This window comes from Pungitius pungitius, chromosome 15 (assembly GCF_949316345.1).
Source record: "Pungitius pungitius chromosome 15, fPunPun2.1, whole genome shotgun sequence".
Classification (NCBI taxonomy): Eukaryota; Metazoa; Chordata; class Actinopteri; order Perciformes; family Gasterosteidae; genus Pungitius; species Pungitius pungitius.
In genome coordinates, this window is record NC_084914.1 from 9,704,568 (window position 1) to 9,730,961 (window position 26,394).

The 26,394-nt window shown below is 44.5% G+C and overlaps 2 protein-coding genes across 2 annotated transcripts in view; one reads left to right on the top strand and one right to left on the bottom strand.

Annotated features, from left to right (window-relative positions):
• The first annotated feature begins 160 nt into the window (after window positions 1-160).
• On the top strand, window positions 161-9,359 carry LOC119209878 (mitogen-activated protein kinase kinase kinase 20). Its single transcript, XM_037459492.2, has 11 exons — window positions 161-672; window positions 1,849-1,936; window positions 2,924-3,025; window positions 3,447-3,512; window positions 3,642-3,670; window positions 3,774-3,911; window positions 4,293-4,379; window positions 5,782-5,856; window positions 5,976-6,082; window positions 7,584-7,764; window positions 7,857-9,359. The coding sequence occupies exons 1-11, from the start codon at window positions 514-516 to the stop codon at window positions 8,814-8,816; spliced, it is 1,992 nt and encodes a 663-aa protein (XP_037315389.1). The 5' UTR covers window positions 161-513; the 3' UTR covers window positions 8,817-9,359.
• Window positions 9,360-9,420: 61 nt separating this feature from the next.
• Window positions 9,421-26,394, bottom strand: part of dnah9l (dynein, axonemal, heavy polypeptide 9 like) — a 30,317-nt gene continuing 13,343 nt past the window's right edge. The window contains exons 39-92 of the mRNA XM_037458971.2: window positions 26,173-26,311; window positions 25,746-25,838; window positions 25,481-25,675; window positions 25,107-25,184; window positions 24,842-24,974; window positions 24,480-24,607; window positions 24,163-24,311; window positions 23,932-24,082; window positions 23,645-23,776; window positions 23,347-23,520; window positions 23,054-23,258; window positions 22,792-22,957; window positions 22,585-22,687; window positions 22,132-22,269; window positions 21,917-22,018; window positions 21,685-21,846; window positions 21,409-21,492; window positions 20,903-21,012; window positions 20,617-20,779; window positions 20,374-20,497; window positions 19,920-20,062; window positions 19,656-19,817; window positions 19,353-19,412; window positions 19,105-19,278; window positions 18,849-18,995; window positions 18,560-18,673; window positions 18,280-18,423; window positions 17,607-17,789; window positions 17,472-17,477; window positions 17,197-17,298; window positions 16,904-17,038; window positions 16,600-16,773; window positions 15,890-16,022; window positions 15,689-15,791; window positions 15,377-15,499; window positions 15,053-15,257; window positions 14,653-14,817; window positions 14,351-14,491; window positions 14,105-14,275; window positions 13,893-14,015; window positions 13,600-13,793; window positions 13,336-13,484; window positions 13,095-13,222; window positions 12,828-12,965; window positions 12,655-12,744; window positions 12,389-12,580; window positions 12,177-12,296; window positions 11,777-11,836; window positions 11,490-11,672; window positions 11,204-11,386; window positions 10,885-11,000; window positions 10,510-10,622; window positions 10,259-10,399; window positions 9,421-10,153 (exon numbers count right to left, since the gene is read on the bottom strand). Coding sequence (XP_037314868.2) covers window positions 9,906-10,153; window positions 10,259-10,399; window positions 10,510-10,622; window positions 10,885-11,000; window positions 11,204-11,386; window positions 11,490-11,672; window positions 11,777-11,836; window positions 12,177-12,296; window positions 12,389-12,580; window positions 12,655-12,744; window positions 12,828-12,965; window positions 13,095-13,222; window positions 13,336-13,484; window positions 13,600-13,793; window positions 13,893-14,015; window positions 14,105-14,275; window positions 14,351-14,491; window positions 14,653-14,817; window positions 15,053-15,257; window positions 15,377-15,499; window positions 15,689-15,791; window positions 15,890-16,022; window positions 16,600-16,773; window positions 16,904-17,038; window positions 17,197-17,298; window positions 17,472-17,477; window positions 17,607-17,789; window positions 18,280-18,423; window positions 18,560-18,673; window positions 18,849-18,995; window positions 19,105-19,278; window positions 19,353-19,412; window positions 19,656-19,817; window positions 19,920-20,062; window positions 20,374-20,497; window positions 20,617-20,779; window positions 20,903-21,012; window positions 21,409-21,492; window positions 21,685-21,846; window positions 21,917-22,018; window positions 22,132-22,269; window positions 22,585-22,687; window positions 22,792-22,957; window positions 23,054-23,258; window positions 23,347-23,520; window positions 23,645-23,776; window positions 23,932-24,082; window positions 24,163-24,311; window positions 24,480-24,607; window positions 24,842-24,974; window positions 25,107-25,184; window positions 25,481-25,675; window positions 25,746-25,838; window positions 26,173-26,311 — 7,492 coding nt within the window. The 3' untranslated portion in view covers window positions 9,421-9,905. The remainder of the gene's footprint in view (window positions 10,154-10,258; window positions 10,400-10,509; window positions 10,623-10,884; window positions 11,001-11,203; window positions 11,387-11,489; window positions 11,673-11,776; window positions 11,837-12,176; window positions 12,297-12,388; window positions 12,581-12,654; window positions 12,745-12,827; window positions 12,966-13,094; window positions 13,223-13,335; window positions 13,485-13,599; window positions 13,794-13,892; window positions 14,016-14,104; window positions 14,276-14,350; window positions 14,492-14,652; window positions 14,818-15,052; window positions 15,258-15,376; window positions 15,500-15,688; window positions 15,792-15,889; window positions 16,023-16,599; window positions 16,774-16,903; window positions 17,039-17,196; window positions 17,299-17,471; window positions 17,478-17,606; window positions 17,790-18,279; window positions 18,424-18,559; window positions 18,674-18,848; window positions 18,996-19,104; window positions 19,279-19,352; window positions 19,413-19,655; window positions 19,818-19,919; window positions 20,063-20,373; window positions 20,498-20,616; window positions 20,780-20,902; window positions 21,013-21,408; window positions 21,493-21,684; window positions 21,847-21,916; window positions 22,019-22,131; window positions 22,270-22,584; window positions 22,688-22,791; window positions 22,958-23,053; window positions 23,259-23,346; window positions 23,521-23,644; window positions 23,777-23,931; window positions 24,083-24,162; window positions 24,312-24,479; window positions 24,608-24,841; window positions 24,975-25,106; window positions 25,185-25,480; window positions 25,676-25,745; window positions 25,839-26,172; window positions 26,312-26,394) is intronic.

The following is a 26,394-nucleotide window of genomic DNA, read 5'->3' on the forward strand; positions in this document are numbered from 1 at the left end:
CTGCATGCCGGTGACCATATTTGAACAGTGTGTCTGCGGCGGGCAGACTGCACGCACTGAGTGCAAACCGTAACTTACACACACTTAAACGCTCACCTCTGGTTCATCCCCTGGCTGTGTGCTGTGCTGTAGTAACACTAGATCACCACCATCAGGCAATGTAATGCCTTCTCTGTTCTAGTGTTGACAGCGGGGGCTCGGACTCTTCCTGACTCACAGGGGAGAGAACTTGTCTCTCTTTTTCCAGCCCTTTCTGGTTTCTTCTCTCTGACGATCTGTTCTGCTGACTGACAACGTCCACTCTGACCCTGTGGGAGGAAAGGACCCCACTTCTCTTCATTTGGTCTCCTCAGCCCTCTCCCTCTCTCTCTCTCTCTCTCTCTCTGTGCTGATCCGTGACTTGTATACTTTTGGGGCAGCGTTTGGCAGTTGTGTGTGCACGCTTTTGTGTTGTTAGTTTGTGTGTGTGTGTGTGTGTGTGTGTGTGATTGTGATCGCGTGAGTCAGTATGCCATGTCGTCCCCTGGCTCGTCGTTTGTGCAGATAAAGCACGAGGACCTGCTGTTTTATGAGAACTGTGGAGGGGGCAGCTTTGGGAGCGTCTACAGGGCCAACTGGATATCCCGGGACAAGGAAGTGGCTGTGAAGAAACTTCTAAGGATTGACAAAGAGGTAACAAGGAGACACACACACACACACACACACACACACACACACACACACACACACACACACACACACACACACACACACACACTATAACACAGAGAGCAAGACACACACAAACATCAGAGTATTTAGAAGTTATTGACATATGTGTCACATTAGTTCACAGAGTCTCCGTGCACAGCCCAAACCCAAAATCCTTCCCTCCCTTGTTGCCTGCTGTCAAACATGTGTTTATCTTAAACATGCCTCTCCTCGTCCCCCCCTCCTCCGCTCCCCCCTCTTTATGGATTATTTATGCCAGGACCCCCTTGTTCCTCCCATTGTGTTTTAGTACGAGGTGTGTGGTCCTTTGGGGTGGTTCTCTATCACACGCATGGTAGTCCAACACAATTCCCTTTTTTGTTATTTCATTCGGTCTGATGGAGCCTCATGGCTGAGTGTCAGGAAACTATTAGGGGTGTTTCGGGGTTAGCGTGAATTGAGCATCGGTGTTATGCTTGTTGCAGTGGATTTAAACACGTAGAGCATGACCATATATAAGGAGCTGAAGACACGCATCGGCCAACTGCATGAAACCGAGGAACATCATTTTACTTGTTTGACTTACGACTCTCACACAAACACGTGAGCAGACATGCATATCAGAGTGTGTGTGTGTGTGTGTGTGTGTGTTCTGTTCAAATATATATATACAAATTGATGGATTATGGGTGAACTACCGCTTAGTGAATTCTGCAACGCTTCATGTGATATTGTGCTACTTGTAGACACAACACATTAAAACATTATTTCAAGTCATCTTTGCACAAGTACTATATTCACACAGTGGTGGGAGGAGAAAAATATATTCATACAGGTTTAACGTGATTTAATCTAATTGATAATTTGGTATCGTATGTTGCTTGGCAACAGTTACATATCCCACAAAAGGCCAAGTGTGTGTGACCTAATTAGATTAACGGCATGTTGTCACTTTGATGTGGAAGATTTCTGTCCGGAGTCTCAACCCGTGTTATGAAAGAGGTTCAGACCTGGGCTTTAGGGATCCCGGAGACGCCGTCACCAATGACTAGAAAATCAACCTTTTAGGTTTATGGTCCATTGGGAATGATCTCTACATTATTGATGTATTATATGTTGATGTGAACTGTTTCTGTTTTTTCTTGTCTCCTCGTCCAGGCTGAGATTCTTAGTGTCTTGAGTCATAAGAACATCATTCAGTTTTATGGAGCCGTGCTGGAATCCCCCAACTATGGCATTGTCACAGGTCAGACCCCCCATGTGTGATTATGGGATTGATGTATACTTTGAGATTTTACAACCTAAAAATATGATTGGGGGGATTATTTTAATCCAGAATCAAATTCAGGTAAGAATGATTTTTTGAAGAATTGCTTTAAATGATGTGTTTTATTATAATTTGGGTTACGGCCTCATAGGACAGTAGGAGTCAAGGTGGAGTCACGGTGGAGTCAAGGCTTAATGTGAGGCAGGGAGGGGTTAAGCTCACGGCAGATTGTCCCCTCTTACAAAATTACACAAGCGCGCATGTGTGTGTGAAATGTTTTTATCTATTAGCTTTATTACCGTAGTGTGTATTACATCCTCACGGCGCAACTCACGGACACGTTAGCAAATGCTCTGATGGCCGGGTCTTTGTGAGTGTTTTGAGGTATCAGCGAGGACGCAGGGTCTTGCTGTGTTTCCTGGCAGGACATTTGTAACTGAGACCAGCATTCTTGGATGTGTTTGTAATTCCTGGATGGGGTCATATGGTTAAGATAAAGCACGGACGCACCACTACTTGTCCAGCAACAACTCGTCTAATAAAATCCAATCCTGATTCAAAATGAGAGCGCAGAGAGTTTGTTAAAATGGATCCTGCCGTACATTTAAAAAGACACATTTGTGGATGTTCTACTCATCGGATTTTTTATTTCATAGTAAAATGAGAGTGGTTAAGAGTTCAGTACAGTGTTTCCTTTACCATTATATCCTCACGTATCGTTGCATTCGGCAGACAACCCCCCCTCATCCTTCCTAAAGTTGTAAAACTAGAGGAAACACCGCCAGAGTTAATCTGGATTAGACAGTATAAACATTATAACACGTTGATGTTTACTACATCTCCATTGCAACAACCAGTTTGGTGGATGCAGTTCAATTGTAGTCGGGAAAGTGACATATATTATTTGAATTGACAGCGTTTCTCCTGTAATGACCATTACTTGTGTGTGTTTGTGTGTTCTTGCAGAATATGCCAGTGCGGGATCTCTGTATGAGTATCTCTCCAGTGAGCAGAGTGAGGAGATGGACATGGAGCAAATCATGACATGGGCCATAGAGATTGCCAAAGGTGCACTTAGAGTCACTAAAAGTTTTATTTTTCTCTTAATCTTTAACCACAACATATTGTCTGTTGCAGTTGCTACAACTGTAAAAGGCCAAATAAAAGAAAAACCTAGAAATTAACAGATCATTAAAAATGATAGACGTATATCTGTTGGAGATACAATTTTAAAACACTGATCACTATGGCATTTAATGGTGGTAGTACAATTATAGAATATTTAGATTTGTAAATGTTGTCTGTAATAGATTTTAAGAAAAAAAAACTAAATAGTTATAATTACCAATAGATATCCTCAACACTCTGGACTGAGTTCATTCAGAGAATTTCAACAATATTCTTTTCAATCAGCTCTCTGTCTTTCTTTCGGTATTTTCCTTTAATTTATTTATTTTTTGCTGGGTGTTGATGCTTGATTTTCTTACAGGAATGCATTACCTCCATGCAGAAGCTCCAGTCAAAGTCATTCACAGAGACCTCAAGTCGCGGAATGGTAACACGTTACACAAGACATTACCTACTTTTCTTCAGCTCATCTACACCCACGTTTTCTTTGCCATTGGTCTGTACCGTGTTACTATTTTATATCCCACCACGTTGACTGGTTTCCTCTCTTTTACAGTGGTGATGACAGCCGACCGGGTGCTGAAGGTGTGTGTCTTGTGATGTACAGACGACCACAAATTAGCATTTTTCAATCAGGCACACGGCCATTTCTGTGTTTTTTCTTCACTGCGCTGCGTTGTGATTTCAGATCTGTGACTTTGGGGCGTCTAAGTTCCTGTCTCATACCACGCACATGACGGTGGTGGGCACTTTTCCTTGGATGGCTCCTGAAGTAATTCAGAGCCTGCCCGTCTCGGAGACCTGTGACACCTACTCCTATGGCGTGGTGAGTTGGTAGCACCGTATAAATATCAGTATGCTGAGGCCAGCAATCAAACCTCAATGAAGTTAAGGCAAAAGAAAATGTATTTGTCACTGACAGCTGCAATCAAATTATTGAATTTTGTTATTTTATTATTATTATTATTTATTATTCATTATTTTTTTGAATGAATTGAGTGAACGTATCGGAAAAGCACGCCTTGTTAACAGTATTAGCTATGTGATTAGCACTATAATGCATTTATTTCAAATAATTAACTGCATTAGGTATTTTTCAAATGTTGTCTATTCAGGAGAGTTGCGTATTAGAAACCTACTGGCGACCCGTTAAAAGAAACCGTGTCTTTCTGAGTGAATGAGCCAAACGCGTCTATTCTGTGGCCAGGTGCTGTGGGAGATGCTGACTCGTGAGGTTCCTTTCAAAGGTTTCGAAGGACTGCAGGTTGCATGGCTGGTGGTGGAAAAACAAGAGGTAACCCCCCCCCCCCCCCTGCCCACACACACACACAAACAACCACAAACACCTTCCTGAACACACCGTCAGCATCGTAGAGCCATTAGAGTTGAGAAGGCTGGAGGAACAATGCAATGCTCTCATGGTTTCCACTGTGAGCTGGTGAGGCTGAGGCTGGGTATTTTTAGGCCTGATGTCAGCCCTCTGCTCTTGTAAGGCCTGTATACACAGCAGTGGACCTCGGCCAGACTCCCACTGGCTAATGCCTTCAAGAGAGAGGGACAAAGGGAGAGAAATGTGTGGAAAGAGGATAGATTGTAGTGATGGGAGGTTTGATTCAAGATGTTTATGGAAAGTGGGGCATGATGGTTATGGTGGATGTGTTATGCACGCACCTTGATCCCCCCCCCCCCCCACCACACACACACACACACACACACACACACACACACACACATGCACACACTGCGGGCTAACAAACAACTCTGAGAACATGATTCCTGCGTAGCTGTTGGCTAATCTCCAAATACTCTCCCTAAATAACTCTCTCTCTCTTTCCCTTTCCCAGTCTCCCTCTGATTTTTCCCCTCCATTGCTATGCCTCTCCTCCAGACCCTCTTACTTGCCCTCTCTCCACTTAGAGTCATTTTTCTCTGGGGATTAATCCTGAAATATCACTGTTTCCATTCACTGCATGGAACTATGGAGCTGTTTGCTGGGTTCATTCAGCCCTTTGGTGATGCCGGGGGATCTTTCATGCAGGAACGCTCTCTAAGTGGAATGATCGGGATTTAGTGGCATTACTGCGGTTTGCGTGTTATGGAAAGCTTCCCTTGTGTTTTAGGCAACTGATGAATCCAGACCCACACAGTCCTGATGACATAAGCTGACATTATGAAGCGTTTCAGCGAATTACATTTGAGGGATTGCCGTGGTTACCATCATAGTGCAAAGGATGAATGAGACTGACTTTAATGATCTTCTGACCTGATCAGGTCAAAATCTTTCCCAAATACTGTTGTTGTTTTTAAACTCAATACTAAATTTGGAAAAACTAAAGACATTCTCATCCTCATACGTTTTCTACAAATTACACAGTAAACTAAGCTAGTGAACGTGGTAAACATTATATAAACATTATAGCATTTGTCACTGTAAACACGTTAGCATACTAACGATTGCATTTAGCTCCAAGCCCCACTGGGCCTCACAGAGCCTACAGCGTGTCCGGTGACTCTAATTGTTGCCTACTTAGTCCAGAATATTTAAGGTTTTGGAGAAAAACTTAAATTTGAAGATATGTTTTTATGGGAATTCCATTGTTGACAGGTCTATTTTTAAAAAAAGGTACAATGTTGGTACAATGTGAATGTTTTTTTAATAGTAAAAAGATACTTCTTGTATGTTTTCATGTATTTAGAGGCTGACCATCCCCACGAGCTGCCCAGGAAGTTTTGCAGAGCTGATGAGGAAATGTTGGCAAGCAGACCCGAAAGTAAGCACAATGCACCATGGTGCTTAATCTCCTAGAAATGTCTTTTACGCCTCCCTACAATTTCGATATTAAATATTAAAGCTGGTTATTTTATCATCTGTGCATGCATGTGCCCACAGGAGCGTCCGCAGTTTAAACAGGTGCTGGTAAACCTGGAGACCATGGCCAACGACAGCAGGCTACCGGACCAGTGTAACTCCTTCCTACATAATAAGGACCAGTGGAGGTATGCACTCACACAATCTTGCAGACATCCAAAAATAAAACTCTATCTGCACCGTGTCTAAGAATGAGGCAGGTCATTTTAAAGTGTATTAAGTAAAGTCTTATCCAGACAATGCAGTCTGCAAATAACTGTACTCGTACGCCAATATGTATATTTACACACAAATGTTAGATAGTCAACATGTGCATACATACACACACAGCTCTGTGGACTCCAAAGCTCAGGAGAGAAGTTGAATGTGTGACCCTGTGCTCTACTTCAGTCTATAATAAGCTCTTTGGAAAGTGTCCATGGAAGAGATTCCACTCCTCCTTCTCTCTGCCCTCACGCCACCATGGGGAGAAATAGAGTGGGTTTGGGAGGAGGGGGGGGGGGGGGGGGGGGGTGAGATAGAGGGGAAATCAAGTATGAGCTGGAGAAGAGTAAGCTCTACGGAAAGCTACTGGGTGCATGGGAAATCTAAAAGACTGAACGAGGGAGAGAAACTGCCTGGTGGCTGGGAGCGAGAGAGGTCGTACAACAGGGGTGAGACAGAGGAGAGAGAGGGGGAGGGGGAAGAGGAGGGGGGAGGAAGGAGCAGCAGAGACAAGGTGCAAGATTCTGTGCATTTTTAACATGAATACAGCGAGGCAATCAATTCTGAGTTGGTAAGGTTGGAAAAGGTTGGACAAGGGAAGGGGAAGGTGAAGAGAAGGAGGATGGGGGAGAAAGAGTGAGTGAGTTGAAGGGGCGGGCTGAATGAATAGGGAGGTATGGAAGGAACACAGGAGACGGTATGGCTGTGCTTCATATCTCTCTATTTTTAGTTGCTGTGAGTTGATTGTGTTTGTGAATGCAGGTTCATGGACAGAACACTCATAACCCACAAGGACCTCTAGTGGCAACTTAGAAAACTGCAGCGAAATATTATACTTTATTTTGATTCGTATGCAGGAAGACAAGCTAACTAAATATGTTATGTCATGTGGTTTGCTATAGGACCTCAGAATACACTAATTTAAAATGTGTCTAATATTTTCCAGAGTGGCAGGTTTTCTTACTGGTTTAATTGGTAACAAGTTTCATAGTGAACATCATTTGCTTATTTTCAGCATTAGTAGCTAATCCCTTTACACAAAGGAAGGACCGCTAGTTCTCTTAAAAAGTACACAGTAATACAGGATTTCTGTGTACTCATGGTGTACAGTGTCTTTCTAAAATGCAAAGCACAGATGAAATAAACACGTGATAAAAACTTCATGATTTTCTTAAATATTATGACTTTGGTATATGAACCGCAATTTGTATCTGGTGCTATTTGGAATAACATGGAGTAACTTGTTTCCATGATAGTAAGTGTGAAGCACATTAGTGGTCATTAGTGAGCTCTGAAAAGAGCAGCGTTTTGGAACAATTTTGCAGGTGCTAGTGAAATATGTATCAGTTATTTCCCCTTTTCAAACTTAGCCATGTCTGCACATACAAAGTCACAACGGGTGACGTACATACCATCCTTCTCCAGGTGTGAAATTGAGTCGACCCTGGAGCGCCTTCGGAAACTGGAGAGGGAGTTGTACTCCAAAGAGAAGGAGCTGGAGGAGAGGGAGATGAGGCTCAAGCTTTGGGAGGAGAGGCTGATGGAGCGGTCCAACATGTCTCCCAGTCCCACCTCCCTCCTCATGGAGCGCTCAAACATCTCACCAGTAAGTGGAAGTTGATTTAATTGAATTTACTCAGAAGCCTTTTCTCTATAATCACGGCCCTCCTCTGCTTCCCTCCTCCCTGACTTCATCAGTTCTTCAACCCGATGTCCGTCGGGTCCTCCAGCTCCTTCTTCCGCTCGCATTCTCAAGACTCCAACAGTGTCGGAGTCAGCAGTGCCGGCGTCACCTCTCTCCTCCGCACCCTCAGCAATGGAGACTCGGAGAGGGGGGGCAGCACGGTGCTGGAGAGGGGGATAGGCTCGCTCGACAGCGGGAGGCTGCACGCCGTGCTCCGAGGGTTGCAGGGGCGGCTGGGAGAGGAGGAAGGGGAAGAGGAAGGAACCCTGGAGGAGAAAGGCTGGGGGCAGAGGGAGAGGGATGAGACTGCTAGCAAAGAGGGAGGAAGGGTGCAGGTGACACTCAGGAGTTTCCCAGGCGGCGTGGTTGAGAGGGAGGAGCGGACGTGGGAGGAGGGCGACCGAGAGAAAGGAGGCATGCAGAGGAGCAGGGTGACCACCATAGTCCGAGGGTATTCGGGTGGGTTCGGAGAAGCAGAGGGGGAGAAGGAGAAGGAGGGTGGATGGGAGATAGAAAAGTTGGGGGACAGGCTAGATGAGAAAGGGATAGGGGGAGGTATAGAGGGAGGGAGGCTCCCGACCATGTTCAAGGGCCTCCACGGGAGTATGGGCGGCTTGGGGGACATGCTGTCCTTAGACATGGAAGAGATGGGGGAGATGGAGAGACTAGGCGACATGGACATGAACATGGGCGACCTGGGAGTGATGAAGGTGAGGAGTGAGTTGGGGGTGAGGGGTCGCAGGAGCGACATGGGTGTCGTGCTCCAGGGAGTCCGAGGTGACTGCAGTGAGGCCATCAGCCAAAAGATTAGAGGCGAAGTAGGGGTCATCGGTCAGTCGGGGGTACAGGTTAGCATGCGGTCTTTGTCCAATCAGAACTCTGTGAAGAGCTGCAGCGTGCGACATGGAACCAAGATCAACATGGCCACTGCAGCCATGGACATGATGGAGCTCGATTGGTCCGACAGTGACTAGAAAATTAGCACAAACACACACGCATGGAAAACACACGTAGAAAACCATCCAGAGGCCAAAGTAGAATCATTTCGACTTGTTAGCACATACAGCTACTGTATGTGTTTTAGAATCTCCAGTTTAAGAGCTGGTTTACACATTATGTATTTTGTTAACTCTTTTTTTTATTGAATGGATGAACACTATACTCATGTGTACTGTGAAGTAGGAAGGAGTGAAAAGACAATAAGAGGTTGTCTTGTCTTGTTGTCTAAATGCTTCACCTGTATAAATTAATGTGCTATTAAAACTGCTGCATAACATACTGTAAGAGGTACAAGTGTTAAAAAATAACACACTTGAATGCCGCTCTAATGAGGCACCACTGTCGGATTATTTTTTCTTTTATTATCTCCTGCTTAAAAAGTATTTTGTAGTGTAGATTTGATTTGTTAAAAAAAAAGCTTTGACTTTATCAGTTCTAACTGTGATCTAGTGTGTGAATGTTTTGGCATTTCTTTCTGTATATTTTATCATTTTTCAATAAAAAGAGAAGATACTCAAGCTTTCAGTCTTTTTTTATTTAAATTGAACAATATGGATAGCAGTCGGTCAAACATGAAATCATGGTACCTCCAGGACATGGTGAAACCCTACATCCCAACCCACACACTCCGCTCTTCTTCTGCCAAGCTGCTTGTTCCTCCATCACTGAGAGAAAAGCACTCGACAAGATCACAACTCTTTGCTGTCCTTGCTCCTAAATGGTGGAACGAGGTCTCTGATGACATCAGGACCACAGAGAGTCTTTATCTTCCGCCGCAAACTAAAGACACACATCTTCAGACTATACCGTGACTAAAAAGACTAACAAATTGTAGCACATAAATTGTACTTGTAATGGCTCTTATCTATAGCAAGTTGTAAATCGGCTTATTTAATGAAATTGCACTTTCTTGTTTCTTGTTCTTTTGAGTTTGCATCCTTATGGTTGAAAGTCGCTTTAGATAAAAACGTTAGCTAAATGACATGTAATGTAATGTACACACCTACATTCCCAATAAAATACCATCCCTCTCAATTTTGGAATCGCAACCCCTCAACTCCCACTCAGACACTGAGCAGCAGAGCCACTCCTGCCAGCACCCACTTGGCAGGCCTCTCCCTGGTTTTGAGGTTGAAAGTCCAAACATATGTGGGTCCTCTGATCTTGGTTTTGTAGAGCGGACACTCGTAGATATTCCTGATCTCCTGGCGATCGTTGGGCACAGCTCGGACCGATATGACGGGCATGGATGGGGTCAATTCCTTTAGACGGGCTTCAGCAATCACCCCGGCCTGAGTGTCCCACCTTGCTCCTGTCAGAGGAGCAACACAGGAGAGGAGCATAGGACGAATGGATTGTTAATAAGTAGTGAATTCAAGCATTGCAGAAAGGGAGGGAATCAGTAGAGTTTGTCTACCTTCCATATACAGTCCATAGACGTATGCACCCTCCCTGGCAGGTTGGTTGAACTCTTCCTTAAACTTCTTGGTCACATCCACAGTCAGGTTCACTTTATCCAGGGGCCACTCGTTCTTTCGCGCCAGAGACTGCATCACCGCTGGAAAGTCCGAGACGATGCAAAAACAGCAAAAAGGATTAAGGGCGAGAAAAGGGATGATGGGAGAGTGGTGAATACATTTTCGTAATGCCCGGTAGGGCGTGTGTTACCGGTGAGGAAGGACTGTGGGTTGAAAAGCCCAGACAGCCAGACCACACTAGGCAGAGACAAGTCCTGAGTCCAGCTGTCCAGCTCTTTGCAACGCTGCAACACGTCATTATACCTGACACAAACACACACGCGCACACACACACACACACACACACACACACACACAGATTTTAGAATAATGTCAGTTTTATTATGTCATTTCGCACAATTCTGAAATGTATCCCAATATTTATAAAAGCTCATGTTCAAATGCCAAATACAACCCCACCAGAACCCCGACATACACACACACACACACACACACACACACACACACACACACACACACACACACACACACACACACACATACACACGCACGCACGCACACACACCATATAGCTAGGCTGTAGGTGGAGGGGTAGGCCAGCTTGGTCCAGGTATCGGGGACGTTGTCAAAGAACAGGGCTGACTGCAGCTTCTCCATCTCAGAGGAAATGGCCAGTTCCCCCTTTGAATGCACACATTGAACATGAGACACAAGTGCAATTACTCTAACAAACAGCTGGGGGGAGCTTTTTGCATTACATGGAGTGGCAGCTGTTCAGATGGAGGAAATCAGCAAGCTGGGTTTGTGCGTCACACACAAGAGGGGTGCACTGTACGCCAACATAAGCGCACACACACACACACATAAAGAGGTTAAAAGCATACCTTGAGTCCTAGGTCAAGCTCTTTGAGCGAGCGCCGTATCTCAGAGATGAGTGTGTTCATACGCTCACACTCCTGGAAGCAGACCAGGATGTAAGGGGACCGTTCAGCTGTCTTGGAGGTGACGTCGGACATGTTGTACTCCTCTGGCAGCTTTTCCAGCACCTCATCTAAAATTGTTTTTACCTGAGGGAACAGGGTTACTACATTAAGTAATGCTGGTGTCAACTCCAGGATAAAGGAGTTCAGGCACACGTTCTGATGGTGTCGGAAATGTAGGAGGAGCTACCTTCTCTTCCAGGGTCTGTGAGGCTCCTTCCCCCATCACAGCATCAGGAGACTGCAGCTCCAGCAGAGTGTGGAAAAGGCTATCTGACGTCACTGTCAAGAACTCAATTTCCGCGTTGGGGTGCAACCCATAATGCACTGGGCTCTCGTGGGGCAGCATCTCATCTACGAAATCATGGTAGCCCTGGACATAGAAATTTGGTACACTTCTGTTCAGACCAGTTACGTGTTCAACAACAGGGACAATTTACAGTGAAGGGTAAAGTGTGTCCAACTATCTGCAGTTACCTGGTAGTCCAGGTTGGAGGGAACAACAAAGCCAGGACCCAAAGACAGCTTCCGGTCAAACTGAGAAAAACAGTAGAAGCAGAGAGAAGAATTTTAGCTTGAGGTCCTGAACAGAGTACAACATCTTTACCCAGGTAGCCAAAGTGTTTTATTCCAACAGGGCCCTAAATCTGACACGTCAAACACTCTTTAGCTTACATTTGTGATATATATCCCAAAAATAGCCAAATTGCAGCTAACTGGAGCATTTTTTAGCCTTGAATTGTCCTGTGCTTGCACTCCAAAAACACAGATTTTCCATTAGTTCCTCTTGCGCTAGAACACAGCTAAGCATCCCAAAACTCAAGCCCAAACAGGCAAACATTGACTTTGTCCTTGTCCCTCAAACAAAAGTACAAACCTGGTTTGGCTGCATATATTCTTCCAGATATGTTCTGCAGAGTCGTCTGTCCCAGTCATCAGTGATGTGTCCTCCATACATGATCTCTCCAAACAGATACCTGAGGTCCTCCCACGGCACCTTCAACATCATGATCATTATGGAATGAATTGCGATGCAATCATCTGTATCATCACCGCTCATCTCACAATTGCATCAACAGCACACCCCACCTGTGCATTAGCCTCCAGGTAGTTATAGAGGACGTTAACTGATATGGTCAGGTCTCCAGTGTTGAACGGATACTTTCTGTTCCAACCTTGGGATCCAAACTTCCTCCTCTCTGCCACACAGGCGTGGAAATAACACAGAGAGAAGAGGATGGTCTTAAACTCCTGCTCACGGCTGCACTGGTCCAGCATGTCCTAGAACGAGTCCAATGAGTTAATACAAATAAAGAAATGCTCCTAGCACAAAACACTCAGCACTCAAGACTCACCTGGTCAAAGTTGTCCAAAGCAGCATGCAAATTGGCATGCATGCCTGTAGGAGGTTCATTAGTAATCTTGATGGCGTTTTCCAGGATGCCCTGAGAAACATAACACCTGTATTTAATGCCACTACTTAACAAAGTGAAGATATCTGGGTGCTTGATGCCCACTGCATCCACACCTGTGGGATAATGTGTTCCTGCGGTGTGGGCGCCGGCTCAGCGCTCATGAACACCCTGTAGTCCGGATTACTGCCCTCACAGCAGCGCTCCAGGAGCTTCTCAAGGGAACCCAGCCAGCGGGCAACCAGGTGGATGTTCTACAGGTGAAAGTGTAGCACAGTGACAGTGAGAACTTATTAAATAAAGACCATGTGAACACTATTCAGACGCATATTATTCTCCTAAGAAAAAACATGGTTTCAAACTCATAGATTTTCTGGTCATACCTGCAAAATCACCCAATGACCCTCCTTGGCAGCCATCTCCATGGCAACCTCAGCAACAGCTTCCTGGCCCTGGCCCAACGAAACATTATGAAGCTTCCCAAGGTCGATAGTGAAACCCATCTTCCTCCCTGGGAACAGGAATGTGTTGATGAATCTTCGTAGGATTATATTCTACAACTACAACAAACCATCTATAGCTCCACCGATCAATCTATCCTATCGTCAACTCTGATTACAGTACCCAGTGACTCAACATCTTTAAGTGGGTCCACTCCAGGGGACAGGATGAAGAACACGGGTGAGGCTGGACCACTTTCTCTGAACGACTTAGCAAACTCAGTCTTTCGGCCCTCGGTGTACTTCACCCCGAGTTTCTCCTCCACAAAGTTCCTACGGTACACCCAGAGGAAGAGCAGAAACAGTCTGCGTTTGCGGAAGATTGATTGAGAATTTGATCATCCCAAAGGAAAAAAGACAACATAGGAAGAGAAAAAACATTCTTCACCTAAGAGCATAGGTCATACGATCAGGTCTCAGGGCCCTCATCATGATGAGTTTCTGCAGGGAGCTTTTCCCTTTCCACTCCTGGGGAAACTTTTCTTTCTCAGGACACTCAGACTCCACCATCTTCTTCCAGCGCTTCGGAGAACCTTCAATGTCCCGATCCAGACATCGAAACTCATCGGTGAAACTCATCACCTGGGCCACAACAAGGCACAGCAGGTTGTCACATCATTTCCAAAATCTAGCTGACAACCGCCCCCCTCCCCGAGTGTGGATGTGTGTGTGCGCATGCACCTTGATGGCGCTCCACGCAGAGTTGGAAAGAAAGTCGAGTGGGCTGACGTAGTGGTGGTCAATGTTAAAGCGCAGCAGGAAGTCCAGCTCTCGCAGGTTTATCTCTTTACTCATCAGGAGCAACTAAAAGAGAAGGATCACAGTTGGGGACGAAACACAATCTCTCACCCTCCCTCTCTCTCTCTCGGATGCTGACACGGACACATACACACCTGGAAGGCTAGCTGTGCAGTAAATGTGAGCTTGTCTCTTTCAAATAGTCCCCTGCTGATGTAGTTGAAGGTGGAGTAGGTAACACAGTCTATGAGCGTGTTCAGTCTGCTATTCACATCCTCGCAACCCTCCGCCATGTCCACCGCCTTGTGGAAAACAATGTTGAAGGCCTGAGGACGAGAGGGTGAAAGACATGAACTCAGCACAATATGAATGAAATTCAGTCTTTCAGCTTGGCGCCAAACCTTGAGGCTGAACTGGTACATGGGGTTGATCTTGTTGAGATCATTCATGATGAAGTAAAGCAGCGAAGCTCTGACAGCAACTGGACGGTAGAGTTCTCTGGCTTCGTTTATCTTCACTTCATTGACTTTGGCTTCCACAACCTGAAAATAAGTGACGGCGAGAGAAGACAGGAGGAGAAGAGATGGATCCTACGAAGAAATACGTTGGAGCATGAACGATGCCAAACGAGGTCTTATGTTATTATTACTTATGTCATCCGCCTCGGGCTGTGACAACTGAGCAGATACATTAATCCTGTTACCTTCATCTCGATCTCTGCAGCAGTGTGCTTGGTGGTCTCAAGCTTCTCCACCAGCACGTTGTCCCCCAGGAAGTTACTCTCGGCAGCGGACAGCCGGGACAGCAGCTCGTCCTCAAGGAGCTTCAGCTCAATCTTGAACATGTTCTGCTGTTTGGTCAGTTCGCTCTGTAGTGAGATTACACGCACAGGTTTGATTTATTTTGGAGAAATGCGTGCTCCTAATGGCAGTCTTCCCCTCACAGACATTAAGATTACTGTTGCATGGGATTGATTATTATAATAAATTCTCCATCTACTATCAATTATATTAACAGGAATAAAGAACAACATTGGATTACAAGGACCAACACCAATTTGCAATATAATAAAGAGGAAAGAACTAAATAGTAACTGAGCCCACCTTAAAGTCCTCTAAGTCGGGTCTCTCCTGATTCACCACCTGAGCCAGCAGCTGGTCTTCCAGACCATCCCTGGTCACAGTGAAATTGATGAGTGTCGTCTGGGCCTGAATCTCTGGCTTGTAGTGAGGATTAGCCAGCTTGGTGTGGAGGATCAGTCTGAAGCCTGGGTGGAAGAAACACTCCTTGTCCCCAACCTTTATACAACTGAGAGAGAGCCGTAGAAAGGGAGGACATGTAAAGCACTGGAGCAGAGTGTGTTAAAGCCCAGAGGAACAAATGGTTGCTTGTTTTGTGTGTACACATGCTCATGTGTGTGTCTATACCTTCCCTTCTTGATGGTGTGTCGCCCCAGCAGAGGGTCAATGACAGGGTCAATGGTCTCCTCAAGGTTCTCTATGAGGACCGTATCCCCTGCCACCACAGCCTGTTCTATCACATCCACATAGCTGGAGCAACGTAATAAAATAATTTAAAAAACAATAAATAAAATTGAACAAAAATTGTGTTTGTTCGCCCAAACACAGAAGATAAAAGTTACGCTAAGAGCTAGATCATCTGATCAGCAATTCAGGGCCTGTATTGAAAGTGTTTTATCTCTACCAGAGGATGTAAGAGTGGAATTAGAAAACACTCACCCTCTCTGCCCGAGACTAACAACCTTGAGGCCGTTGCCATGGCGACTCTTGATCCACTTGATGCCCTGCAGCTGAGGGTCAATGAGGAGAGGCCAGCGCTCACCTGAAGCAACGCACACATGATGCACACATCAGCATTACTGAGCGAAACTAGCCCGACACACTTTCATTATCACTATGGTGATGTGATATAGTACACACAGTTTGTGAGGATGGTCGCATTCTGAGTTGACATTTTGTCTCCTGGTAAGCCCTCGTTGTTCCACTGGGCCACCATCGCACCATCAGTCAGCATCAACACGGGGTCTAAGCCTTCTGTCATGGGAATAGGAATCTGACGGAGAAATGACACATAAATTACAGGTGATTCTCAACCCTTTGTTTGGAGTGGTTTAACCAGTCAGAGAGTGAATGTACTTGTGTAACTAGGAACGTGATCTCCAGGGGAGACTTTATTTGTTTTTTATAAAGGAACAAATATTTCTCAACTGATTTTGGCTTCTTGCATCATCAATAATATCATTGTCCTAAAATGACATAAACCTCAATACGAGCTTCTGAGAAAACCTCCTAGATAACTTCCTGGAAAACTTGCATGTAATTAATCCCACTACTATAACACCTTCACACTACAATTGATATTATTATATTTTCTTTGTATATATTGTGGATTTTAAAATAATGTAACTTTTTCTTGACCTGAAATGCTGCTGTAGAAAGATAATTAATATATTTCTAGCCCACATCACCACGGTGAGCCCAGAGGCCTTGCTGAGCCGCTGTGTTGAAGCAGCATGAGGTGCATGGCTTTCTGTCATTCATTTAAATATTTGAAGGGCAAAATTCCAAAGTACGACATCATATGAAGGCGGCCTCATAACTAACTAAATTTCTTCATTGTGATATTGTACCTTCTGGCTACACAGGAAAGGCATCCAAAGGTTGTCCTGCAGCTCTCTGCGGTACTTCTTGGAGAAGGAGCCAGCATATGAGATGAAGGCTGCTGTCAGGAGGATGTCCCCACTGAGGGTCTCCTCCTGTTCATGGAACTGAGCCACTGAGTGCGTCCACCGTACCTTCTCACTCTGAAAAAAACGTATTCATGCATGAGACCCATAAAAGAAGCACCTCTAAGTATACCACACGCTGCTTCTGGAATAAAATGTTTGACTGAAGCTTTAGGAAGAAAAAAAAATCACTCCTAATCAATCCTACCTCCAGTCCTTTGACCAGCCGGTTGGCCAGCTCTATTGTCTTGTTGGTGCGGTCGACCTCCTCCTGAAAGCGTAGTTTCTCTGTTGTGGCTTTCTCAAAGGCTGATGTCAGAATTTCCAGGCTACTGTCCAGCTCCTGAGAGACAGGAAATATGATGACTATGAATGTTTCTCAGTAAAATGTCCTAACAATTAAATACAATATAGTACACACTATTTTTAAACATATGCAAAAAAAAGACACTCAAAGAAAGAAAATGAAAGATAAAGAAAGTAATATTTAACCAGACATACAGCAAGTTTCTTCCTGATGGCCTCGAGTTTCTCTGCAGCCTCAGCCAGATCAGCGTTGGCCTGAGACAAACACATCCTCTTCATCTCGACCTCACGTAATACCTGTGGAAAAAACACACACAGAAGACACCCTTTAGGATGAGTGCAACATATTGTAAGGGCATGCAGACAAAACTTTACCCATGAAATCACTAAATCTATAGAGAAAAATCTCATGCACACATTGTGTATTTGATATCCTGACATAAAAACTCCACAGAGGACTTTGTACTTACAAAAATCTACCCAGGGCAGTGATATTTGGGGAAAGAGAAAGATTACGTCATGAGACAACAGGAAGACCTCACTGCCACTGGATAAACATCAGACACACACTGGTTCGGGTCAAACATTAATGACCATCTCTATACCTCGTGGAAGCGTACAATGTTGATCACCCAGGCACAGAGCCCCGCAGCAGCCGAGGATTTCTGTCGCACAAACTCAGGGTTGAACTCGGGGTCACTGAGGTGGTCGTCTCGCACACACCTCACTGTGGCCTCGGGGATGTGCTCTTTGTCAAAGTTTACCAAAGCCTGCAGGAAGTCGTCCACCTTCATGTACACAGGTGTGGGTGCATGGGGATGACATAAAATTGTGTCACTTCTCGCATATATATATATATATATTAAGGCTTTTGGGATTCTAGAACATGAGCTAGAATTGAGAAGTGAAAGATTTTGGCAAAGTGCCCCCAGAGATAAAACATATCTTTTACAGGAGGCAAAGAAGTAAGCAGCAGCATATAGGACATAATATATAAAGTGTAAAACATAGCCAGTATATTTTTAGCACAATAGATACAATATGAAATCAGTTATCAAGGATCAACAAGGCCGTCCGTAAATCATCACAAGAGATATGAAAACATGTAGAGTAGGAGGAGGAGGAGGAATAAAACGGCAAAAAGTCACTGCTAATGTGACGCAGAGTTATTTCAGCGGTAAGGAGAATATTTATTTGTCATGGACATTTTGGCTTTGTGCTTGCCAACCATTAATAAAACAAAAAAAACCTGTAAGAGAGGTGGCTGTAAGATATCACCTTGCTCATGACCATCTTGGAAGCCTTCCAGCTGCGATCTTTGGGGATCCGGCCTTGGGGAGACATCAGCACCAAAACAGCTGCCGAGACGTTGGTGACGATAGCTGGAGGGTTGGGGAACGTCCTCAGCTCTGTCAGGTTCAACTGGGGGACAATACAAACACACACGCACTTGGATAAAGCCTTCTTTGCAACAGTTTTGCATAATTGCATCACTGAGGGTTCATTATAAGATCCATTAAAAGCTTTTTAGATTGTACAAAAAACAAAAGTGATTAACCCTGTTAAGTGTATTGAGTGCTGTATTGGCTGCCTGTAGGGCCGGTTCAGCCTTGGCCAGGTCATCCTCAGTCTCTTTCTGCTGTTTTGTCACTTTAGCTTGGATTGCTGCCACCTGAAGATACAAAGCAAAGGCAAAAATAAGTGAGAAATCTACTATTTAATCTGAAAGGTTTGTTTCTGTCCTTCAGCCAATGTACAACCGAAGATGTGGCTTGAAATTAGACTCAATAGGACTTCCAGGACTTTCCTTTTATTTTTAAAAATAGGACACACATACACATTCGTACCCTTTGCTCCTCTCCGTCCGCCACAGCTCTCTCTTGACTGAGTCTGTCTGTCTGTTGTCCTATTTTAGCTATGAGAGCCTCTATGTCTGTGTTCCTCTGCCACAGCTCCACCTCCTGCACTGCAAGCTTGGCTTTCAGGTCCTCCACCTGAGCAGCCCGACAAGAGAATACAGTGATTTCCAAATGACAACATGGAAAAGGCAAAAACAGTTTGAGAGAACATTTGTCACCAGACCAAAAAGACCCATTGTCGGACCTGTGATGCAGTAGACTGCAGTTTTTGCAGGCCGTTTTCTAAGCGATCCATCTTCTGGGTCAGCTCTGTGCGTTTTTTTCCCAGCAGGTTGCCATACAGCTTCATGAATTCCAGGAAACTCTTTGGCGTGGTGTAGTTGAAGTGTTTCTCATTCTGTTGGTACTTAACACTCACCTGTATGACCGAAGGATGATGTCAGAGAAGGGGCCAGGTGTGGTCATCATTGTTGGTGCTTAGCAACAACTCACCTCATTGACACTGGTGTGAGCGTAAGAGATGAACTCACTGATGGATGCCCTCACATCTGGCTGCACAGAACACATACAGATAGAGTAATTAGAGTGAAGATAAACATTAAGACATCTTACAATTGTTAATTTGTTGTACAATTACATTTTATACACTTCATATTCCTGGATACAACGGCGTATTATATACATTTCTACAGAGATATTTAAGAGAGAGAAATGCATCCTAAAATGCAGTAGGGAAGAGGAAGAAGCTAATCTTTAAAGAAAGGGAACATCATTGCTTGGTGAATGAGCTGACACCTCTAGTCCAGGGATCTTCTCGATGAAAGTAGTGCTGACGGACTGCAGGGCGTGCTGAGGCCAGGGGTGGAACCAGTTTATGGCTGTGCAATTCACCAGAGCCGGAAACTTTCGTGCACGTGTTCGCAATGTGAACCCAACCGGGGAGAAACACAAGACGACCTGGAAGACAGAGAGGTTGGTGGCAAACCTATTTTTATTCTCAATGATATGAGAAACATTATCTCAATTCCATATTAAACCACACATAATAATGTCTCTGACCTTAAGCTGCCTTCGTATCCTCTCAATAAAGAAACTCCAGCAGTTGTCCCTGCTATCTATGAGTCCTAATCCTCTGAGCTCCATCCGGATCGACGTCACAATCATATCCACTTCTTCATCACTAAACAGGTCTGGAATATCACCTAAATTACACAAAACATGCACGCTCTAAATGTGTATTTGACTACCTATCTCCATGTCTGTTTCTCATTTGAATACACTGAATTGAACGTGCATTTAAATCCACTTGTACAAGCAATTGTAACCTGGGATTGAATCTTCATGTACCACCTCAGTGTTAAAAAAATATAATTTACATATATGTTTTGACAAGGTCTCCGGTTCCTCCACTAACTTTTACATGTACAGTATCTAACCTTTGAAACTGATGAGGTTTTCCTCCGTATATACTTTAACACAGTAAAGCAGTAATCGTAGGTCAGTGTAACAATACCTGAGGCCAGCATGTCGTTGATGAGCACCAGGAAGCGTTCATCTGGAATCTGAGCGTCTGTATGAAGGAACACCGTCCCAATGTTCTTCACCCCGACCTTTATATACATCGCTGCAATATCGCTCTGGAGATCGCAGAAAAGAAGAATCGAAGGATACAGGTTCATCAGGCTTAACGCTACACATCAAGCAGGGGAGTGACATGTTTTAACTATTTTGCATGCATGTATGAATGCATGTTCACCTTGAGGTCATTGATGCCGTAACCTTTCCGCAAAGTGATCTGGAAAACCTCCAGCAAGCTGAGGAAGGCGGCCAACCGACACAAACTCTGTTTCCCACTGCCTCCCACCCCCACCAGCAGGGCGTTACCATAGGGGGCCTCCAGGATGCGACTGATGCGGCATCTGAGCACAGACGCCAGAGGTGGGCTGTGAGCTGCATACGTGTTAATCCGTGTAAATCCTCAATTGTATACGTGAGCGGTTGAATATGTGCGACTGCAGTTTGCAACCGTCTCTGTGTCTTACACATGCTGGATGGCTTCTTCAAACAGTACCAGGTCCATGACAGCGTGCAGCTCATTATAATGCTCCAAAGCATCAGCTAGCGTCTTCTGGAGTTTCTCCCAGTCTGAAGCCTGTCGAGGCAAATAAACAAACATGGCTCCCTTGAGAACAGGCAGCAGTGTTCAAGTGACCATGTGGTAACTTCCTGATGCCTAATTAAAAGGAAGTTCTTATCAAGACTGGAGTCAATTTACTTTCAATTCCAACCCCATGCAGAGAAGAGAGGTAATTAGTTTGCTAATGGCAGTTCATTCATCCTCATTTATTTTCTGACAGATTACCTGACAGCAGAATTTGTGCCATAATGTTTTGAATACGTGAGCAACAGTTAATCTACATAATAAATTGATTAAAATCAAAAACAATTAAACTCACCAATTATATTGCCGCAGTTAATACATAATAAATTGATGCTTGAAAGGAGCAACAAGGAGTCCAAATTGTAACTAGCTTGTTTGTTTATGAACCTGGTGATAGCGCGGCTCTCCCACCCCCTGGGCGAAGTGGCAGTACACCAACGGCTGGTGGATGAAGATGGACTCATCTATTCCCTGGAGAATTAGTAAGAAAAACACACGAGAGTACAGAGCGTGCCACAACAAAACGGCCCTTCTATGGCTAGAAACAGAGTCATTATTTTGAACTTTACAGTTATTTTACCTTTACAATTATTAGGTGGACAAACATGTATATTTGTAAATAAAATAAATAAAATAAAAAAATGCATGTCTGTCTGCATGCACCTCAAAATATCTCTTGCCAGTGTCCAACAGTATTTTGTTGAAGAGTTCCACATCTTTTTCCTCCATTAGCTTGTCGGAGTAGACCCTGGAGCTCTCATGCAGCCACAGGTGAACCAGGTCCATGGGGTAACGGATGCTCTCCGGCAGGGCAAACAGGATACCCTACACATGAACATACAAAGAAGTCATCATCATGTGATTCAGATACCCTAATGTGAATATTATGTGTTACCTGGAAAATGTTAGACAGGTCTCGCAGGTTAAAGATGTAGTGGAAGCGTATTGCAGTAGGGAGGAAGTTCTGACTGATTTTCTGGTGCAGACAGATAGCTGCCTGAATAATCACAAACAACAGATGGACACATTTAGAAACAAACACACTGCATATTATCACAGCATGGATAGATGTGGAATATGATGTAGACAGATGCTACGTTGATGCTGTACCTGCAGGAGAGATCCGACTGAGCGGGAGACACCGTAGCTGAATCCTCCTTGAAGGAAGTGAGCCGACAGGATGCTGGAAAAGATGGTGGCTAACGCCTCGGCACTCGGGAAATGTACAGCAAACACTGAGAAATGCCTCTGGAGGGATTAAAGAGAAACTAAAAAACTTAGTATAACTAAACTGAACAAAAAAGTCTGTCTGCTACTACTCTCTAAATGTAACTATTAATTAAATAATGTCATTTTAGGACATTCAAAATTAATTTGGAAATCTTTTTCTTGTTTATAATTTTGTCGTAATTGAATTTCTTCCTTTTTTTTACGGCTGATTAAATCCATCCCAATTTTATTGGCACCTTGATGAATTGCTTAAAAAGTTAATTGCATAGAGTAGTAGAAAGAGCACATGAGTGTATATATGTGCCACATGCCTGCATGCCCGACCGTCTGTACCTGTAGTCTGGGGTTGATAGAGAAGCTTCCAGCTGTTGGGTTCATACAGGTGATGTACTGGCAGTTGTGTATTTCCTTTAGCATCAGTCGCTGCCTGTCATACCTACAAAAATATTGTCAACTTAGATTGAATTCATTTTTCTCACCGTGTTCTACGTGTTGGTGTGTAGTTGCACTGTAGATTTAGGCTATGGTTGTGTGTATCACCAGTGGCTGTAGTCGAGGTGCTGGCGTATGAGCGTGTGTGGCTGGACGGTCCCATAAACGTCCACCTCGGGCATGTTGAGGTCGTCTATGAAGTAGATGAGTCTCTTAGCGGTGGGAGGGGCAAACTTACGACCAGCTTTCTTCTCCAGGGGTTTCTCCAGCACACCTTTCGGTCCACACGATGCAGAAGACAGATGATTAAAATGACGAGATTCTTCCCAAATCCTCCCAAAGCGCTTTCACTCGTTCCTGCGACTCTTACGCTGCAGCATGGCCGATGTGGTGTAGTAGTTGAACGGGACTTTAGCCACCATGAAGTCCTCCTTCTGCTTGCCGACTTTATCAGACACCAGGATGGTCTTGCCCACACCAGCGTTGCCCACTAACATAATGGGCTTTCCTCTCAGGAGCAGCAGGTCCATGAAGTAGGTCAGACAAATGGTTTCTGGAGTGTGAACCAAAACAGTCTGAAACACAACAACGCGTGGCGTGACTCAAAGGGATTGTTTACAAAGTTGGGAGAAATATGATGTACACAACCACACACATTCTTACCTGTAGTGGAACATCTGGCTCCAGCTCAAACTGCTCCATCTTCTCGCTCCAGGGAATAAACTTCTTTGTCTCTGAGTCAATGAAATAGTCAAAGACGGTTCCCTGGGAAGGAAACTTCACCGCTCTCATCTCCTTGGACCACCAGCGGCTAAATTCGGCACGATAGTCATTCAGCTGGAGAGTTTTTGGGCAAAGCACAACATGATATTGTAACATAATAATCAAAGTTGTCTGGTATTTAAAACAATGCCGTAATAAAGGAGTTAGCCAATCAAGCCAACATTTAGTCACTACACACATGATCCTGGAAGAGAGCCCCTCCAAAAGCCCAGACACAGGCGAAAACAAAGTAGATCTCATAGAGTTCTCTGGGGGAGTCGGCAGGCGTGTTGTCCTCTGTCAGCAGGCAGTCCAACAGGGAACACAGTGTCTGATTGGCCAAAACACAAACATTCAACGTCTTATTGGACGATACAAAGTGACACATTGTTTTGTTTCATATTATGCAAATACACAACTTCAACATCTGTGCGTGTGACTCATTGATTTCACCCTGGTGGGCCTGCAGATGTGATGTCCTCTCACCTGCACCATGCTGTTCTCTGGTACGGGTGTGATGGTCCTCAGGTTGCAGCGGACTTGTTCCAAGCAGTACGGCACGTACTTATCAAACAGAATGGTGAGGTTGGCTCGCTCCGATTGAGCCACTCGAGTGTCTATCCAACTCGTCACATACCTGGAAATGCAGTTAAGATAGCGCCACTAATCAACCTGCCCGCGTGGTTTTAGAAGCTTGCAAGCTCGCGTGTGTCTTACGAGCTCCAGCCGAGGTCCTGCGGGTTGACGTAGAGGATTCCTGCCCTAGACACAGTAGCTGGAGTGGCAGCCTTCAGATGAGAAATCTCAAAAAGCAGGCGCATGGAGGAGGACAAGCTGATCCTCTCATTGCTGGCGAGTGTCAGAACCTGCATATAAGAGATTTGTGGTATGTAAAGCTGCAGCATGGGACTGGCACTCAATTTGAGTTTTTGCTTTGGGTCAGCTGATGTGGACACGAAGACATAATCTTGATTAAAGGAGAAACTCCGGGATCAGTACAATGGAAACATTAGAGAAAGAACATGCACTCTCACCTTATTGTCATCCATAACTGTATTGAGTGATTCAATCCACATGGGATCAATATCTCCATCCAGAACAATCCATTTGGGTCCATCATGACCCACTGAGGTCAGTTCTCTCATGGTAGAGGAGAAGAGACCTAAAGTAAAGAGTAAAACAAACAGGGGCACATTGACACCATCACAACACCATCATTTTTCACTTAAGCAAACTCATGTCAAATGATTCCATACCAAAACTTTTCAGATAAATTCTAATTAATTCTGCCAAGAGGCTTTGGATCAATTATGGTCTTGACAGAAATCTCCTGCTTCATACTGATCCACAATATGGAATAAACACTAAATCTTAAATCTTTTGTTAAGTTGCTCACCATCTTTCCACTCTCTGGTAGCAGGGTGCAGGTATCCAAACAACTCGTCTGTAGTCACAGCTTTAGGGTTTATATCATTCCACACAGGCTTCATTTGAATGTTTGCATAGGTTCTATGGAGGGTCTTCAATATCTGATGAAAAAACCTTTTAAGCATAAGACACACTGTGCAAATTCCTCATCGTCGCTGTAGAAAGTCCACGGGTATGACCACAGTAAGGTGAATCACTTCCTTGAATGTAGTGTGTAGTATAAGGAGGTTAACCTGGCTCTTTCCAGTTCCTGGTCCACCTACTACAAACACAGAGTGTCTGACAGCCAGCAGCTCTTCCAGCTGGGTCACCTGCAGACACACAAACGCGGATTCACACTGGACATACAAACACCATTAACTACTAACTTCCTAAATAAAGTTAGGAACTCAATTTATTACTGATGCCTCTATTATTTTTGAGCTTGCTGTTGGTGTGAGGTATGTCACGGGGCGCTTCAATAACATTAACTTAAGCCAAAATAAACACAAAACTATAATCATGCTATGAATATATAAATTAACACAACAATTACCATAACAAAACACACCAGAATCTGTTGGAGAATCACTGAAAAGGAAGCATTTTAAGGGCACTTATGAAGCACCTTAAGAATGAAGTTCTCCTCGGGCTGTAGGTGCAGTTCACTGACTGACTGCCGAACAGCGTTCTCCAGCTCGAGGTCTCTCTTTCTGGGGACCTCCAGCTGAGGAAACAGGTCGCCGATGAGCCCGAGGAATATCGGCACGTCCCCGGTCACTATCTTAGGCAGGTTAAAGTCCCTTAGTGCCCGCATCAGCACCTGGGTGGGAAATTACATTTTGAATTCTCTGAAGCAAACGAACAAGCCACATGGTTGTTTTTCACTATACCTGTTCCTCAGGTCGGCTCCGCTCCTCTCTCTTCAGAGATCCAGCTACAACCAGGACCGATTTGATAGCCCTCAAACCCCAATCATAATGATCCTATCGGGAATGAACAGTTCAAGCAATAAATGCAAGGAATACGTCACTTTCTTCATTCAAGTGCTGTTGTCTTCTAATAGAGTCAATTTATTGGCAAACAGTATTTTAATCCATCACAATGAGCCGTGTGGAGACAAAACACTTTGAATGAAGTTAGGGCAAGTTGACAAGTTGAGTTAACATAACTTTACCAACTGAAAAAATAGTATAGTTGGGATTGGGATTAGTCTATAGAACGGAAGAGTGTCTGTACTACTATTTTCATTTATTCATCCTGTAATAGTCAGCGTAAACGCAGCGCTCTTTAAAGCAAGAAGTCATTTGTGTGATGTACCTGCTTAGACAGCAGCTCCCCACAAAGAGTGTAGAGACTGATGAACTTGCGTGCCAGCAGGCGAGCGTCTATGAAGCCTTCTGCCACCAACATGATCTCACAGATCAGCTCAAAGTCTGGGATCACCATGGCACAGGGCCTGAACAGGAGGCAGACCCACTTTTAATGAGTCCTCTTTGGTATTTCTTACTTCTTTGTACTTCAAATCTCTTTCTTTTCCCC